Source organism: Aspergillus clavatus, genomic scaffold (genome assembly GCF_000002715.2).
Source record: "Aspergillus clavatus NRRL 1 1099423829802 genomic scaffold, whole genome shotgun sequence".
Classification (NCBI taxonomy): domain Eukaryota; kingdom Fungi; phylum Ascomycota; class Eurotiomycetes; order Eurotiales; family Aspergillaceae; genus Aspergillus; species Aspergillus clavatus.
In genome coordinates, this window is record NW_001517097.1 from 567,473 (window position 1) to 583,856 (window position 16,384).

The following is a 16,384-nucleotide window of genomic DNA, read 5'->3' on the forward strand; positions in this document are numbered from 1 at the left end:
CAGGAAATATCGCCAGCAGGAACCTAGAAGCAATATCGTATTATATTATTAACCACTGCTGTTGGGATCTGCTTCTCAACCACCGAGGAAATCAGTTAGCCCATTCCGTACGGAGTTGCAGCCCCTCCTCCATTGAACCGACGTCAACCGATAAGAGCGAGAAGTACCTGGTGGGAAAGCCCTCCTCAACACAACAAAAAAACCGAATTGGCGGGCGTCCTTACAGGACAACGATTAGATACAGGGATAGGGATAGATGCTCATGATGGAACTTACTTGGAGTAATGCCGATGTTCAAAACAGCGATCGAGATACTTCATCGGCCTCTCTGCTGCTTTCGCCGAGGCTTCGGGGTTTGTTGGATATTGTTCACCGCCTTTGATAGGGGGCTGACGTCAAAAGCAACTGAGTATTCACGTGATAATTACATGGTGCGACAGCAGATCAGATGTGACTGAGAGAATCATAGTCTTCGGTATTGAAATGTCAAGACCAGCATCACATCGCAGCGTGCAGGAAGTAGCCCCACCAGTCCGATCCAGCCATTCTCATAGATACTTGCTACGTAGCGCCTGGCTGATAGTACTCATCCGACTCGCCATGCCACCGTGTTGCATGTTACTGAGCAGAGCTTCTTCGAGCGCCGATTGCGTCACACTAGCATCTGCTCGCACATGACATTAGTCATCTGGATGTGCATTCTGACGGACAATCTCCTTACCGTCTAAATCGCCGTAGCTGCTGCCCATGCTAGGCGTATCGCTCGCGTCGTTTCCAGACGCAACCGACTGCCGTGGGCTTGACCGCGCCAATTGTGCTGTTCGCCGGGGACTGAATGTCCCACTCGGCGGATGGGAACTCCAGCGGTCGTCTACTTGTCGGAGAGGGACAAGTGCCCCCGAACTGACAGAGCTCGTCGAAGATTCAGTTGTAATTGACCTTCGTATCATGGGTTCCTGCTGTATGGGGCGTCTTCGTTGCGCAGCCTGCTCGGCTTCTAACCGAAGCGTTGCATTGAGATCCTGCCGGGAGGAGTCACGTAGAATCGCGGCAGGCTCTCGAGTTAAGGGCAGAAAAGCAGGGGATTCGTCTTCGTCATCTTCGTCATCTCTCAAGCCAGGTCGATGGGTGGAGAACTTGCTGAAGCGCTTGAACCTAGGTCCCGTTCTGCTCATCATGATATCCTCGTCCGAATCAGACTCTTCTGATGAACCAGAGGAAGGATCTTCTTCCTCGAGCGTCGGGGATCTATGAAGCGGAGGCGGCAGAGCCTGTCTGCTCTTGTTGATAGAAGGCTGTCGGCCGTGGCCATTTCGTTTCGCGTCTCCAGTCTCAGCAGCCACCGTCTCGGGCTGGGGTGGCTTTTCTTGACTTCTTATCTGGTTGATAGTTGTTGTAGAGCTCGTACGGCGGGGTCCAGGGACTTCCACTTGTCAAGTTAGTAACAGATTTGGAATTTAGCCCCAATCATAGAGGGCAGAGACGACTTACTTCGCTGGGGCAATGCATCTTTCTGTTGCGACGTAAGGCGGGATGGAGCACGCGGGCCTTTGAGACAACTTAGCTTGAAAGCTTTGAACATACTCAACAAGAGGAAATAGAATACCAGCGCCAGGGATGCCTTTGATAGGTTGTCCACCAAGAGCTGTGCTCCCAGTCATTGAACCGGGAGCTGGAGATGGCGAGTTCGAGTGAGGCACCACTCTACGCATTTGGGCGCGAACTTGCGACAGTTGCCGGTCATATAGCCAGGCTGCTTGCTGCAGAAGGAACTGCAAGGTCACATCGAAGCTATCTGCGCTGAAGCGGTCAAGTCGTAAGCATGTTGATTTTGTGTCTTTGTGAGTCGCCCTGGAAACATACAGTGCCTTCCCTGCAAGAGAGTCAGTATCACGTTAGATTTGAAGAAGACTTTAGACAGTACATACAGTCTATATCGTCTCCTTTCGAAGGACGGGAAAGGATATCCCAGAGGGCTTGGTCCTTGGCGGCGTTCCACTCAACCTGTAGCTGTTAGTAAATGGAATAAGAGGAAGTTTAATCCGCATGGCCACTTGCAGGGGGCGGATCTACAAAGTCGCCTCTGGGAAATGGAAGGCGGATAAAGACTGTAAACCTAGTATCGCCGGCATGGTTATGGAAAGTCATTGTGCAAGTATGATTCTTCTAGTTCACTGATCCCAAGGGATGATGATCGAGGGTAAGGGTTGATTGTGAGTTCATACGACGACCATTCATCAAAAGTCCAGTCAGATATTAAGTTTCCTAAATGTTTGAAACTCTTGTAGACCAGTGATCAACAGAGATAGAACGACGTTGTGGACAAAGGCGTGATCAAGCAAAACAGTCGAAGTGATGGAAGTGTCGCCATTTCCATGTAGTCAAGGTGCGTTGCAGTGTCAAGCTTAGGGCGTGTGCTTATATCTCCAATGGGGATACTCTGGTCTTGGCGCTAAATTCAGCCCTATTTCCACAACCCATGATAACACAGGCAATAGTGATCTAATTCGAAGCTGTGCTACACCAAACACCATAGTAATCAGGAAGAGAGAATCCATGTAGATGTCCAGTGAAGCTTCGAATACTGGGCTATGCGTAGCTATTCAAGTTCAATAGGCAATGCTGTAGCCTCAGAGACTCCCTTGTCCTAGTGGAGGTTGGTCAGGGACTCAGTAATGAGGGTAATTGCACTGCAACATCAGACTATTTAAACATTAGATGAGCGCGAACTCGCTCTCCATGGTGCTGTTCCCATCAACAATCAACAACTAGTTGACACTCCTCGCATCCATCAAACCTTCTGGTCACTCTCTTCGCGAAGCTAGCTATGATCCACTACTTATCCATCTTAACACACAGTTGAAGTTATGTCTTCCTTGATTTACGTCTATCGGAAGATATTGGCCGTGTTGATTCGAGCAATCGCGACTCGTGGAAAGCGCATTCCTGCGACCCCGGATGGTCTCCTTCAGATAAAGTCGAGAGAAGCGGGCAGATCTATCAAAACACATGTCTATCAACCACCAGGAACTGCAGTATCATCTCCAGCCCCCGTCTTGGTCAATTTCCACGGCAGCGGGTTCCTAATACCGCTCCATGGGAGCGACGATGAGTTCTGCCGACAGATTAGTCGCGAAACAGGCTACACGGTGTTGGATGTTCAATATCGTCTGGCCCCAGAGCATCCGTTCCCGGCGGCGCTCCACGATGTAGAAGATGCGGTGAACTGGGTGCTCCAGCAGCCGGACAAATTCGACCTATCCCGAGTGGCGGTCTCGGGGTTCAGCGCTGGAGGCAATCTCGCTCTCGCGGCTTCCTGTGCATCATTTCCTAGAGAAACGTTCCGCTCCGTCCTCGCGTTCTACCCGCCGCTCGACTTGTACACAGACCCGGGGTCCAAAAGCCCACCGGATCCTGCAGGAAAACCCCTGCCAACGCTCGTGACTCGGTTTTTCAATAAGTGCTACATTCCTTCCCCCTTGGATGCCAGAGATCCCCGCATCTCCCCTTGCTTTGCGCACGCCGACCGCTTCCCCAACCGCGTCCTTATTGTGACAGCAGCAGGCGACAACCTTGCAGTCGAAGCAGAGAAGCTGGCAGCACAGATAGAGATGTTGCCTGACCGCCAAGTCGTATCTCAGAGGATGCAAGGATGCAACCACGCCTGGGATAAAAAAGCTCCACCAGAAACCATTCAAGGCGACGCAAAGGACAAGGCCTACGCCATGGCAGTTGCCATGTTATTGCGCTAGTGAAGAGTGGTTTTCACCACGTGGTAGATATGATCCACAGTGTCATTTGCCTCCCCCTGAAATCTGCGAGTGATAAGTTCCGGCACTTGGGTTTAAGCCAAAGACGTCGGAAAATTTGCGGGTTGGGCTCAGGCTCAGGCAATACGGAGTAGGCGATGCGAAGATGGCTGCAGAATGCAGACAGGCGAGTTGGCCCACGATCCTTCGAGAAAAATCCTTTTATTTCCCCCTGGAAATCCTCTTCAAGTGATGGAGTCCAATCATAGGGTTTGACTATTGCTACCTTGATCATCTGGAACGACGGCGATGGAAGACGACTGTCTGGTTTCAAGTTCGACTATTCTAATTCACCAGGAGAGTGGGCCATTGAACTATTCTGAAGCCGCGTTGTCTGATCCCAAGCTATGGTGAAGCAGCGTGGCTGAAACAGTAAAACAACGGGCCCTAAACCCTAAATGCCCAATCAGGTAGTGTCTACGGAGTACACCTCAGATGTCAGGCCGAGAAACCATAAGTCCATAACAGAGGTCGAGGAATAACGGGCGTATTAAGATTACCAGCATACTGGTTGACCCTGGGCAGACAACAGCTGATGTGCCTGTGCCGTGGTGTATCCATGGTGTATCCGTGCTGTAATCAACATGGCGCGTCCTTCAGTCAGGCGGGTCGCTGACTCTCTTCTCAGTCGTGGGTCGCCAGATACAAGCCTGAGAGCCTGAGAGCCTGAGAGCCTGAGAGCCTGAGAGTCTGAGGGGCCCCCGGATAATAAATCAGGTCATCCTATTGTGTTTCGCTCCGGTCGGAGTCGGTGTCGATTTGTCTCCATCACGGCCAGCCTGATAGATTTTAGTGCCTTTTTCCCGTCCTTCCTTTGGCTTTGGTTCCCTCCTGTAGACTATAAGTCCTGTTCTTGCTTGTTCCCGTGTGAAACCCACCCCGCAAGTCGGATGTTGCTCTTGAGCGCTCCTATCTCGTCCACCGTGCTTCTGGTACTGTGGACGAGTGTGTTACTATCTTACCCCGTGCGCCCTTGACCTCGGACAGGAGTACAAGGGAGAAAAAATAGTGTGGAAGGGAAAGGAGATTTCACGGGTCGGTTCCTGTGGGGGTTCTTTTTTTCACCCCCATATGTACCAGAGAACAACAGTGGCCGCACCATGGAGCCGATAAAGTCGGTCGGTCTCGACGAAGACCAATACCGCAATGAGGTTCTTCTTCTTCCAACAGAGGATTCAGAGACCTCTCGGGATCAACAGCTGGCCGATGAAGCGCATGAGCTGGGATTGAAAGTGCCGGAAATCGAAGTGACCGCATCGCTGGCCGCATCGATCGCTTCGGGAATGATCGATCTTTCTTCGCCTGTCCTATCGTCTGGCTCATCGACCGACCGCAACTCGATATGTGAGGTCGCACCACCCCACGACACTCCTGCACTCGACCAGGTCGCTTCGTCGCTGTCGGAACTCACTGTATCCTCCGATACCCCCAAATGCGGGAGTACCCGGTCCATCGCCTCGCTCTCCACGCGTCCCACGTCGTACAGCTCGAGTGAAGGAATAGTGGCTCACAGTCTGAATGGGATCTTCGCGCGTCCATCCAGCCACCGGAGCTCGTTGTTGAGCATCTCGTCGTCCGACAAGAAGGAGAAACGGAGATCAAGCCTGAAATCCGCTATCGGAAAGATCCACTTCAGAAAGAGGAGGACGCCGTCTACAGTTCTGCTGCCACCCGCGGCTGAGATCATTGTCGCGAAGGATGAAGGAGGGGTGGAGAGGGTATATGTGGAGGCCCAACCGAGCGAGTCACTTAATTCTAGCGCGGCCGAGGAAGAAGAAGCTCTGAAGCTCGAAATACCCTTTTACCACAAGGAATCGCTCGACAGGAGTCTGGAAAATACGGAGTTGGCCCAGTTACGTGATTCCCACACGTTAGAGAGAGACCGCCACCTTGCATTTCAAGACGCATTTTTGATCCGACTCCGCCGCAAGCAACAAGCTCTTGTTGTTGACAGACTATCGGAGAACAAGGCCGCGGAGGAGCAGAAACGGGAGAAGGTCAGGCTCCACGATTGTCTAAATGAGGGAGGAGCAAGTAAGCTAATGAAACCAACAGAACGCAGCAGATGCGGCGCGCATGGAGGAACGACAGCTTGCCGTGGAGATCGACCAACTGCGCGAGTTCGAAAAAGAGAAGCAAAATTCCCGCACACGAATCAAATACATGGAGGGCTACTTCAGCAATGCCCATCCTCCACCAACATCCGACTCCGAGTCGGTATCTGACACCGACAGAACCCCCCCTGCGCGCACATATACCAGTCAGCAAAAGGCCCAGCTCGTGCAGGAATATCATGACCACGAAGGCATGGACCGGCTTCACACGGCCAAAATCAAGGTCCTGCGGGACCGACAGGAGCTCAGACTCCAAGTAGCCGTCGCGCGCATGGAAAGGGAGCTTGACGCGTTGATTGACAAGCATGCGCTTGAATTTGCCGAGCTCCAAAGACAGCATCAGCAGGAGGAGTCGCTGGCACTGCATACCCTCGACGCAAAGAAGGCCAAATTGCGGCGTCGCTGGAACCTGGAGGAAGCGGTTCTGCGCACAAAACTCGAACTCCAGCACGGACAGCCTTACGGCCCCTTGCCTCCACTGTCCTTTTCCAATCCGACTTACGAGACGCGGGATTCTGCCATCTGCGTCTCAGAGACCACCGCCAGTATAGGCGGCGACGAACAGACGCATCCGAAGGAAAGTGGACTGGTGCATTGATTTATGACGTGACGTCTCACAGTGATACCCTTTCTTATCCCCGAATATTCCCTTGCACATACATTGCAGCCGCCCCCCCCCCTCCTTGATCCATTGCCATGGCGGAGATAATGTGTTTTATATCCCTCTCCCGCCATGGTCGATCCATATTTTCTTGTAATTATGTTGATGTCTTTTTTTCTTCTTGGTTTTACCCCAGACTTCTCTTCTCATTCTTGGACAGGCGGGCATTTTACATACAGCTGGCGGCATTGTGGACCTTGTGTATAATTTTTTTGGACATGACAGGGGTTGTTATACCCTTAATAGATATGTTAGCTTCGTAGAGCGCATTAATAGATCTTTGTTGTTGTTGTTATGTGATATATCCTTGTTTCAGTAGTGCGAAATGAACTTCAGTAGCTCACTCGCTACAAAGCACCGAGTATTGTCTCATGCATGCACGCATCATGGTTCGGACAGGACATGCCCCCGTAGCCTTTCAAGCAGCGTTTCCACTCTCCCATTCCCACCCGTAAACACGCCCTCCAGTTTCCTATCCCGCCCACCATCACCAATAACCACAGCACGCTCTACAATCCCCGAGCTGGACAGCTTGAACCGCCCAACCCGCCCATCGTCCCACTCCAACCGAACATACGTCGCCTCCCGCGCCGTAGGCGCCATCGACACAATGCCCAGATCGTTCGGCTCCAGCCGATCACCACCACCACCACCACCATCCAGCCCATCCACACCCCCCAGATCCTCCTTCAACATCTCCACCGCATCCAGCCTCAAATGCCACGCAACCAACTGGCGGCGCACCTCGCGCACCAGACCCCGCAGATCCTGCTTCCCCGCCCGGCGCTTCCACGGCTTCAACGCTGTCTCCGCTTCCGCTTCCGCGTCGCCGCCGCCGCCGACTTCGTCGACATCTGAGCTTGGCACAGGGAGGTAGACGCGCTCCAGCTTCTCGAGCGCGATGAACGCGGGGATCGTGTGCCGGTGCACGCGCAGCCGCTTTTCCGCGCCCGGTAGGCGGCGCAGGAGGATGTAGTACGGTTTCGCGAAGCGGCCGTCGCGGCGGCAGATGTCGATGCGCACGCCGAGGAGGTTGGGCTGGTCGGCGTGCGGGGAGGGGTCTTTGAAGGGGAAGGTGGTGGTGGAGAAGGCGACGCGGTGGTGGTTGGATTGTGTGTGCTTGGTCGCGGCTTGCACCAGGGGGGAGACGTCTTCGGTCAGGGAGGAGAGCGGGGTCGGTGTGGAGGCTGCTTGGTGGGCTTTGAGGCGTTTGTGGAGGTTCTCTGAGGAGAGGAGGCTGGATGTTAGGAGGCGACGGCGGCGTTGGAGGTTGCGGACTGTGCTGTTGGTTAGCCGGGTTGTGTTGTCGCAATGCGAGTAGCTGTATGAGGACTCACGTTCTCGGCGGATGGAGGATATCTCCGAGTCGAGTTGCTCTTCCACCTGGTGGCTGTCTGGGGAATCCATTGTGAGTGCAACGCTTGGAGGCTGTTGCGCAGGAGGAATCTTTGTTTATTGCGCGCGTGAGACGAGAGAACTGCGGAGTCACGTGGGGAGTTGGGCTTGAGGTGTTTGAAGTGACACGAGAGACTCGAGAAGACAGAGAAGAAAGCTCCAGAATCGGGGTGTATTTTGAATAATAAATCGAGTTAAATAGATCGAGAAGACTTGCAACTATCCCCGTCCAAGTCGTTAGTCGACCAGTTAACCCACTGCTAAGTGCTAATAAGATAAGCTTCGCCCCAAACTCTTTCCAGTCATTCTCTAACTAGCTCTCCCTCTCTCCCCTTAAGGCCAGCTTGCCTAATCCACTCTCAAGCTTCAGGACTCAGGACTCAGGACCCTGAGAAAAAACTACCTACCGAGTAGTGCTAATAATAATACCGTCTTCTTATTATTAGTATTCTTTTTCCTCCACTCTGCTGTCGCCACATGAGAGACCCTGAGTAGATGGATGCAGGATTCTCCCAGTCATCGTCCTGCCTCTCATTCCAGTCCTTTCCATCCTTCCTCCTCCCTTTCTTCTACCTTGCATCACCGCGACCAACACCTTCCTTTACCCACGCACACTCCCGGCGAGGTTGAACTTGAGCATCTAGCATGCAATAGCAGAGTTGAAAGCGATCGCGATAGACCTCATCCCCAGCAAATCTCCTTCTCTCCCCCTTCCAACCTCGACCACGACTCCGACTCCAACAGCGCAGACAACACGCCAGACACGCGACTTCTTGACGACCCTCGCGGACGACGTCGTATACAGATGAAGACCAAGGGCCGCACAGTCTCCAGACGTCGCTCCAAACCGAGCTTGACTGTGGCAACCGGCAAGCAGAACGGCAATGCTGGCGGCGAGATGCACTCCAACATCGAAATGCGCAAGAGGGACACCTCCCTCGAGTCCTCCGCCTCCCGGGCCTCCCGGTTGATGTCCCGACAGAGCTTCTCTCTGAATGATGACCCGCCGATCACCCCGCAGACGCCGGCCATGGTGAATACAAGCTTCGCCAACCTGCCGGCCTCCGATCGGCGGAACTTTTTGCTGCTGTGTGTGTTGTATTTTCTGCAGGGTGTACCGATGGGGTTGGCCACGGGGTCCGTCCCGTTCCTGCTCAAACCCTACCTGTCCTACGGCCAGATCGGTGTTTTCTCGCTGGCGTCCTATCCGTATTCGTTGAAGCTGCTGTGGAGTCCCATCGTCGACGCGGTCTGGAGCCGGAGGTTCGGTCGACGGAAGAGCTGGATCACTCCCGTGCAGGTCATTGCGGGCCTGGCGATGATCTACCTGGGCACCCAGATCGAGGATATGATGGTCCAAGCTGGCGCCAATGGCGGTGCGGGTGTCTGGAGCTTCACCTGCTGGTGGTTCCTGCTGGTGTTCTTCTGTGCCACACAGGATATTGCGGTGGATGGCTGGGCCATCACGTTGATGTCGCCGCCCAACATCTCCTATGCCTCGACGGCTCAGACTGTCGGATTGACGGCGGGACACTTTCTGTCCTACACGGTGTTTCTGGCGTTCAACTCCAAGGACTTTGCGAATCGCTGGTTCCGGGCAATTCCTGGGGAGAACGGTCTCCTGTCGTTGGGCACGTACCTGACCTTCTGGGGCTGGGCCTACCTGTTCGTGACTGTCTGTCTCGCTCTCCTGAAGAAGGAAGACAAGACGAGGGAACGGGACAGTATTATGGACGTGTACCGGAGCATGTGGAATATCCTGAAGCTCAAGAACATCCAGACGATCATTGTGATCCATCTCATCGCCAAGATTGGGTTCCAGGCCAATGACGCGGTCACCAGCTTGAAGCTGCTGGACAAGGGATTTGGCACGGACAACATGGCCCTGGTCGTTCTGATCGATTTCCCGTTCGAGATCGGCCTGGGATACTACGCTGGGAAGTGGTCGACGGAGTATACCCCCATGCGACTGTGGTGCTGGGCTTTTATCGGACGACTGGCCGCGGCGGTACTAGCTCAGGCAGCCGTCATGGTCTACCCCGCTGGCGACGCCGTTCCATTCTGGTACATCCTGGTGGTGATTGGGGAGCATGTGTTTTCGACGTTTATGAACACGGTCATGTTTGTTGCCGTGTCTGCGTTCCATGCGCGCATTGCGGATCCTGCCATTGGCGGCACCTACATGACCATGCTTGCTACGTAAGTTTTTTTTTTTTTTTTTTCTCTCTCCCTCTCTTTCTTTTCTCCTGTGATGGCTCCCAGGATACTAACCTCTTTCAGCGTCTCCAACCTGGGCGGCACATTCCCGCGCTATTTTATCCTGAAATTCGTCGACTTCTTCACCGTGGCTACTTGTATCCCTCCCGCCGTGGCGCCTGCAGCCGAGAAGCTCAAGGGTGACTTGGTCACGTCTGCGTTCTCGTGCGCCTTGGAGCCCGACAAGAACCGCTGTCTGAATGGCGGTGGCGTTTGCGAGACCAGCCGCGACGGCTACTACATCACCAACGCCCTCTGCGTGCTCCTTGGAACCGTCACCTTCGTCATGTTTATCAGGCCGGCGGTCCTGAAGCTCCAGAATCTGCCACTGAGGGCCTGGAGATTAAGCAACGGGAACCGATAGAAGACACCACTAGACACCAATAGCTTTCCATATAGAATTTACAGGGCTATGAAATCCCTTTTGCACTTCTGCAGGCGCTCGTATTCTGCCCTCCAGCCTCAATTTTGGGCGAAAGATGAAACAGCGTCGCACCAATAGTTCTCCACCGCGCTACTGCTCCCAAGCTGCAACATCCATGATCCATGACCCCTGAAAGGTGATCTGTCATTCGCCATGTTCCTGATCAGCTGCAAGACTTCCTTTCTGCACCTGTCGTCTCTCCATCTTGTCACTCCGCAGTCTGCAGCCATCGTCACTTTCGATCCTCTGTCTTAAGCAGCAGTATTAATACGCTCATCGTCTGGGCCTGAGCCCATTCCACCAGTCGCACTTCTTCTCCTTCTTCCACTCTCAACCCCTCCCTCCCATCCTTCGAACCACTCCCCCTAAATCTAAAAACCACAACAACCACAATCAAAAGCCAGAGCCAAAATGCACCTCCTCACCCTCTTCCTCCTCCTCCTCGGCACCGTAGCCGCCATCCAAGCCCCGACCCGCGACGCGCTCAAACCGCGCAACGTACGTCCATCCCATGACCCTTGCCCTCCGTCTTCGCAAACAGCGGAATACTAACGAACTCACCCATTTGCCGCCGACACACAGTGGGACCTCCGCCTCCTTGGCCCCGGCTGCGACCCCAACGACTCCAACATCGACATCTCGCTCTTCCACCGCTCGGGCTTCGTCGGCGCGTCCTGCGAGGCCGTCGACACCGGCGAGTTCAACACCACCTCCGTCAAGAGTATCTCGTGGAAGAGCCCCGGGGAGGACCGGTATGATCTGTGCATCTACGGGAATGCGGGCTGCAGGGGGGCGGCGGCGGATGTGCTGCGTAGCGGGTGGGAGGTTTGTTATCCGTTTTCGGGGTGGAAGGGGTGGAAGGTTGTTGCTGCGGATGTGGCGTGTTGAATGATGGGGAAGGGGGGAGGGAGGAGAGGTGAAGGTGTAAATTGTATGTATTTAGTGTATGTATGTATGTATGTATGTATGTAAGGCAAAGGAAAGGAAAGGGAGATATATTAGTCTATGGATATGGATATGGATATCACTATGGGCTATTGTCTTAAGTCTGGTGTTTCTATCATCTATTGCTTCTTGCTGCTCTCCTTCTTCTTGCCCTTGCCGAACGAGAAATCCCACTTCTTCACCCGGAAGCAGTAATACAGCAGCACCGCCGCGGCGATGTCGAATACGATATACACCCAGAAGATCCCGAAGTTGCGCCACCGCTCGTCCCAGTGGATGCTCACGCTCGACAGGTACTGGTCCGCCACCGAGACCGAGCAGTACTCGCACGACGACGTCGCATTCGGGTTGTTCAGGTAGCCCGGCGCCACGGACATGTATTTGGCCAAGTACTGCTCGCAGGTCTGGCCGGACGGCGGGTTGAAGACCGCCGTCTCCGCCGCGTTGCACTGGACGGCGCGGCCGTGCATCTGCGTCGCGACCACGCCGCCGACCCAGTATGTGAACGGCGAGGCGCGGTACATGAAGATCCAGAAGCCCGGGAGTGCTTCGGGTGTCTGCATCACACCGTTGAATGTCAGGGCCATGGAGAACAGCAGGGTCACGATGGCGCCGGCGGTTTCGGCGTCCGGGAGGGCGGCGATGACCATGTCGGCGAAGGTGCTGGCGTAGATGAAGAACTGCAAGCAGAACAACAGGATCAAGCCCTGTCGGTCCGACGATTGGATCCCGTCCACCGCATAGTAGTAGCAGCCGAACACGATGACGCCCATCACGATCTGGTACGGGATCTCAACGACGATGTTGGCAATCATGAACGCCTTCCACGAGTAGGTCTTGGACGGCCGCTCGCGCACTTCGTAGAGCGCCCGCTGAGTGATGAAGAGGGGGATGATCTGCTGCACGAGCGAGGAGAAGATGGCACACAGCATAAACACCGAGAAGATCGCATTCTGCATGCCCTGCAGCGAACTATCGGCGTTGAAGAAGGAGAAACCGATAAACAGCCCGGCGCACAGGCCAAGCATCATCTTGGCCACGATGTACATGGGCAGTCGCCAGTACTGCTGGAAAACCCGGGTGGTGACAATGGGGAGCTGCTGGAAGAACGGGATGGCAAACTCCTCGAGCTCGCGGTCATCGGGGTTGGCACTTTCGCTGCCTGCCCCCTGCCCGCGTTTCGCCTCGTGGATACGATCAATCTCGGCCTGCACCTCGGCGGCCTCCTTGCTTCCCTTCCACAAATCAAACCAGTTTTCGCCTTGCGGGTTGGTGCCCGCATTCACAACTTCAAGCATGTACTCGGCCGGGTTCTCCTGGTCGCCACAAGGGGGGGCGCCGTGGGACTCGAAGTAGTCAAGCAGCGTCCGGGAGTTTTCTCCAATGGGGCCGAAGTACACGGTCTTGCCGCCACGTGCCAAAAAGAGCAAACGATCGAATTGCTCGAACAGAATGGCGCTGGGTTGATGGATTGTGCACAGGATGGCTTGGCCTGAGTCAGCCAGCTTGCGGAGGAAATTGCAGATAGCCCAAGAACTCTGAGAATCGAGACCACTGCACAAATTAGCACTCGATCCATAATCGATCAAGAATCAGCTTACCTGGTAGGTTCATCCAAGAACAGCAACAGCTTTGGCTTGGCCGCCAGTTCCACTCCGATGGTGAGCAGCTTGCGCTGCTCGACATTCAGACCTTCGCCCGGAACACCGACCACGGCTTCCGCAAACTCCTCCATGTTGAGCATCTTGATAACCTCCTCCACATACGCATACTTCTCCTCCTTGGACACAGAGGCGGGCTGACGCAGCATCGCGCTGAAACGCAGACTCTCACGGACCGTAGCCGTCTCAAGATGCAGATCTTGCTGTTGAACGTAGCCCGTCTTGCGTTGAAAGCTCGAGTCCAGTGTGTGTCCGTTGACGAACATGTCGCCGGTGATGACTCCCATCGTGGTTCGATGTGCCAGAACGTCGAGCAGTGTAGTCTTACCCGCGCCACTGACACCCATCAATGCCGTCAACGTACCTGGCTTCACCCAGCCTGAAACGTGGTCAAGCAGTCGGCGAGGCTCGCCCTTGATTTCAATGTCGTAGACCACATCGCGCCAGGTGAAGATATCCTGTTGAGGGGGGATCGACGAGATCCCCTGGTCCTGCTTGTTTTCCTCACCAGCCGATGAGACGGTAGTTCTTTCGGAGCCTGCTTCTTCATCCGCGCTGGGCTCCTGTCCGTTCTTCAGAGAGGCGGGCTCATGGCCCCGGCGGAACACCAGGACCTCAGCCGTACTGGTGGTCGACGAATTGAGTTCGGTGGCCACAAAGTAGATTGTCATGAAACCGATGAGGAACGCCATGAGAATACCAAAGTTTCGCCAGACATGTGAGTAGCTGTAGTTGAAGGAAGCCTGGATATAGGCATCTCCGCTGACAGTCCGACGACCAGCGACAGCACCTCGCGCGGAACAGATGAAGGAGTCGCCCGTGAGGTCGGGATAAGCCGGGACAAACTCAGAACAAGTGAATTCCCGGCCGTGGAACTCGTTGGCCACTAGAATCTCAAAAGCGTAGAAGATGGGATTGAGATAATGAATCCACTTGAACCACGGCTTCATATATCCAACAGGCACGACAAACCCAGTATAGACCACCAGCGCGAGGATGAGAATACCGGCTAGTGTCATAGCTTGAGATACAGTCTTGGTAATCGCGGCCATGGTCCGGAAGACAGCACTCATGACGAACATGATGATAAACGTGATGAGGAAGTAGATGAAGAACTGGGACGCCTCGCGACGAAGGTTGCTGAGGAAGTACAGGATGATGTTGAACGCGACTGCCATAAGGAATTTGACCGGTATATCACTGACCACTCCTGCAATAGCTTCGGTGGCGGGATGGTAGAAGGCAAAGGAGGCATGTTTTTCGACGATGGGTCGCTGGGAGTACAGGCTGTTGATTTCGGTCATTGCGGTCAGGGCATTGAGCAGCACGGCATAGAACAATGTCGCACCCTTGGCGTAGAATCCCGCAGTGGCCGTGGGTGTACCGTAGAAGACAGAACCAACGATCAAGGCGAGGATACAGTTGCCGATGTATGTAGTGATAGTGGATGTACGTTCATTCCACACCCGTTGGTAGGCCCGTTTAGTATTGAGCTTGATCTGCATGGGGATACTGATGAGATATGGGGACTTGGCACGGGTATGGGAAGCCTGCTCCTCGCGCTTCTGCTGCTGGAACTCGAGGAGCTTTTCCTGGGATTGCGAGAACACTTCGCCTTGATAAACGGCCATCTCACGGTGAAGTGCTTTGTACTCATCGGACTGGTGCCAGTAGGCCTCGAATTCGGCCGCGGTACGGGGCACCTTTGACTCCATGCCTGGCCGGGCTTGTCGTTCCACAGGGTTCGTCACCGAGGTGAGGAAATCACCAGAAGTCTGGCGGGGAGGGCAGAACCATCCTTGGCGCTCGAAGAACGCCTTGGCCTTGCTGGCGGGGCCAAAGTAAATCTGACGTCCTTCGTACAGCACCACGGCCTTGTCGAACAGGTCATAGATAGCCTGACTGGCTTGATAGATGGCTACAGCGTGTGCAGAGCCGCCCAGGTCCGCAGCGAGTCGCAGGGACTCTACAAACTTCAAGGCAGTCGCCGAATCCAGACCACGAGTCGAGTTGTCCCAGGCAGCCAGAGGAGCACCGGCCAGGGCCATCTCTGCGATACTGACACGCTTGCGCTCACCACCCGACACACCTCGGACAGTGTCGTTTCCGACCTTGGTGTTGTAGGTGTGGCTGAGGCCGAAGACGGCCATAACCACTTTGGTCATCAGCTGGGCGTACTCGGCTCTGGACATCCCGTGCAGTCGTTTGGCTGGGGTGCGCACTGATGCAGCAAATTCCAACGTCTGGCCGACTGTCAGATGGGGGAAGTGCTTGTCGACTTCCTGGTTGTAGACGACTTCACCCTTGAACTCTTTGATCATAGTCTTCTGCGGGATGCCACTGTAGTGCAAGACTGTTTTCTCATCGACATGCAGGCCATTTAGCTCTCCCGAAAGAGTCTTCAAAAAGGTACTGCATCCGGAGCCGGGGCGACCCAGCACGATTAACAGCTCCCCACTGTGCAACACCCCATCAAAATTATGGAGAATGGTCTTGGGGGTCTTGCTTCCAAAGTTGAAGGTTTCCTTTGGTCGAAAAGGGGCAGTAAAGAGATCTGCCACCGTCTGCTGCAGCTGCAAGGCTGCCCCGGTTCCCGAAACACGGAGGTGCTGGAAGAAGATGCTGGCTTTTTTCCGAGGAACGCCCTCCTCGTTGAGGACATGTACCACTTTCCGCAACCATTTGTACAGGTCAAAGTCTTTGTTGTCAGGGTTCAAAGCCGGATCATCCAGTGAGATTTCCGCTAAGGTGTTGACTCGCGAGACTGCATTGTCACGACTGGCCAACTGAGTGAGATAACGGGCTTCGTCGGGGGCAACGGAAGCGCGTCGGGTCACTACCGGAGCCAGCTCGGTCAGGGTAGCATTCCGGCTATCGTCTCCAGTTTCTGTTGAGGAGCTGACAAGTGATGGGGATCGGCCATGTCGTTTCTCATGACCGTCCAATATGGCTTCCGCCATTACGCAATTCACGAATGGGACCGAGGTATATAGTGAACGAGAAGGATATGGTTGATTTATACAAGGTCTAAGAAAAGAAACGAGAGCGCTTAATCGCCATTCAGGACGAGGAGATTGAAAAGAAAAGGGAAAAGAGAGACAATATAAACGAAGGACAAT

At 54.3% G+C, this 16,384-nt stretch overlaps 7 protein-coding genes across 7 annotated transcripts, besides 5 other annotated features; 4 read left to right on the top strand and 3 right to left on the bottom strand.

Moving 5' to 3' along the window:
* Positions 1 to 680: 680 nt before the first annotated feature.
* Positions 681 to 2,148, bottom strand: ACLA_035180 (multidomain presynaptic cytomatrix related protein; the record flags this gene model as incomplete). Its single annotated transcript, XM_001270740.1, has 5 exons — positions 681 to 1,429; positions 1,492 to 1,548; positions 1,607 to 1,795; positions 1,920 to 2,004; positions 2,074 to 2,148. The coding sequence occupies 5 exons, from the start codon at positions 2,146 to 2,148 to the stop codon at positions 681 to 683; spliced, it is 1,155 nt and encodes a 384-aa protein (XP_001270741.1).
* A 719-nt stretch (positions 2,149 to 2,867) lies between these two features.
* On the top strand, positions 2,868 to 3,752 carry ACLA_035190 (putative esterase/lipase; the record flags this gene model as incomplete). Its single annotated transcript, XM_001270741.1, has 1 exon — positions 2,868 to 3,752. One exon carries the CDS (start codon positions 2,868 to 2,870, stop codon positions 3,750 to 3,752), a length of 885 nt encoding a protein of 294 aa, XP_001270742.1.
* Positions 3,753 to 4,456: 704 nt separating this feature from the next.
* Positions 4,457 to 4,503: a microsatellite.
* Positions 4,504 to 4,909: 406 nt separating this feature from the next.
* Positions 4,910 to 6,521, top strand: ACLA_035200 (uncharacterized protein; the record flags this gene model as incomplete). The annotated part of the gene is made up of 2 exons (XM_001270742.1): positions 4,910 to 5,806; positions 5,865 to 6,521. The coding sequence occupies 2 exons, from the start codon at positions 4,910 to 4,912 to the stop codon at positions 6,519 to 6,521; spliced, it is 1,554 nt and encodes a 517-aa protein (XP_001270743.1).
* Positions 6,522 to 6,968: 447 nt separating this feature from the next.
* ACLA_035210 (uncharacterized protein) lies at positions 6,969 to 7,991 on the bottom strand (the record flags this gene model as incomplete). The annotated part of the gene is made up of 2 exons (XM_001270743.1): positions 6,969 to 7,861; positions 7,922 to 7,991. 2 exons carry the CDS (start codon positions 7,989 to 7,991, stop codon positions 6,969 to 6,971), a joined length of 963 nt encoding a protein of 320 aa, XP_001270744.1.
* Positions 7,223 to 7,242: a microsatellite.
* Positions 7,992 to 8,784: 793 nt separating the features above from the next.
* On the top strand, positions 8,785 to 10,599 carry ACLA_035220 (SD08430p; the record flags this gene model as incomplete). Its single annotated transcript, XM_001270744.1, has 2 exons — positions 8,785 to 10,178; positions 10,260 to 10,599. 2 exons carry the CDS (start codon positions 8,785 to 8,787, stop codon positions 10,597 to 10,599), a joined length of 1,734 nt encoding a protein of 577 aa, XP_001270745.1.
* Positions 10,184 to 10,227: a repeat region.
* A 471-nt stretch (positions 10,600 to 11,070) lies between the features above and the next one.
* Positions 11,071 to 11,547, top strand: ACLA_035230 (uncharacterized protein; the record flags this gene model as incomplete). Its single annotated transcript, XM_001270745.1, has 2 exons — positions 11,071 to 11,157; positions 11,242 to 11,547. The coding sequence occupies 2 exons, from the start codon at positions 11,071 to 11,073 to the stop codon at positions 11,545 to 11,547; spliced, it is 393 nt and encodes a 130-aa protein (XP_001270746.1).
* Positions 11,548 to 11,589: 42 nt separating this feature from the next.
* Positions 11,590 to 11,629: a microsatellite.
* Positions 11,590 to 11,630: a microsatellite.
* Positions 11,631 to 11,723: 93 nt separating this feature from the next.
* On the bottom strand, positions 11,724 to 16,225 carry ACLA_035240 (putative ABC multidrug transporter; the record flags this gene model as incomplete). Its single annotated transcript, XM_001270746.1, has 2 exons — positions 11,724 to 13,158; positions 13,206 to 16,225. The coding sequence occupies 2 exons, from the start codon at positions 16,223 to 16,225 to the stop codon at positions 11,724 to 11,726; spliced, it is 4,455 nt and encodes a 1,484-aa protein (XP_001270747.1).
* Between the last annotated feature and the right edge of the window lie 159 nt (positions 16,226 to 16,384).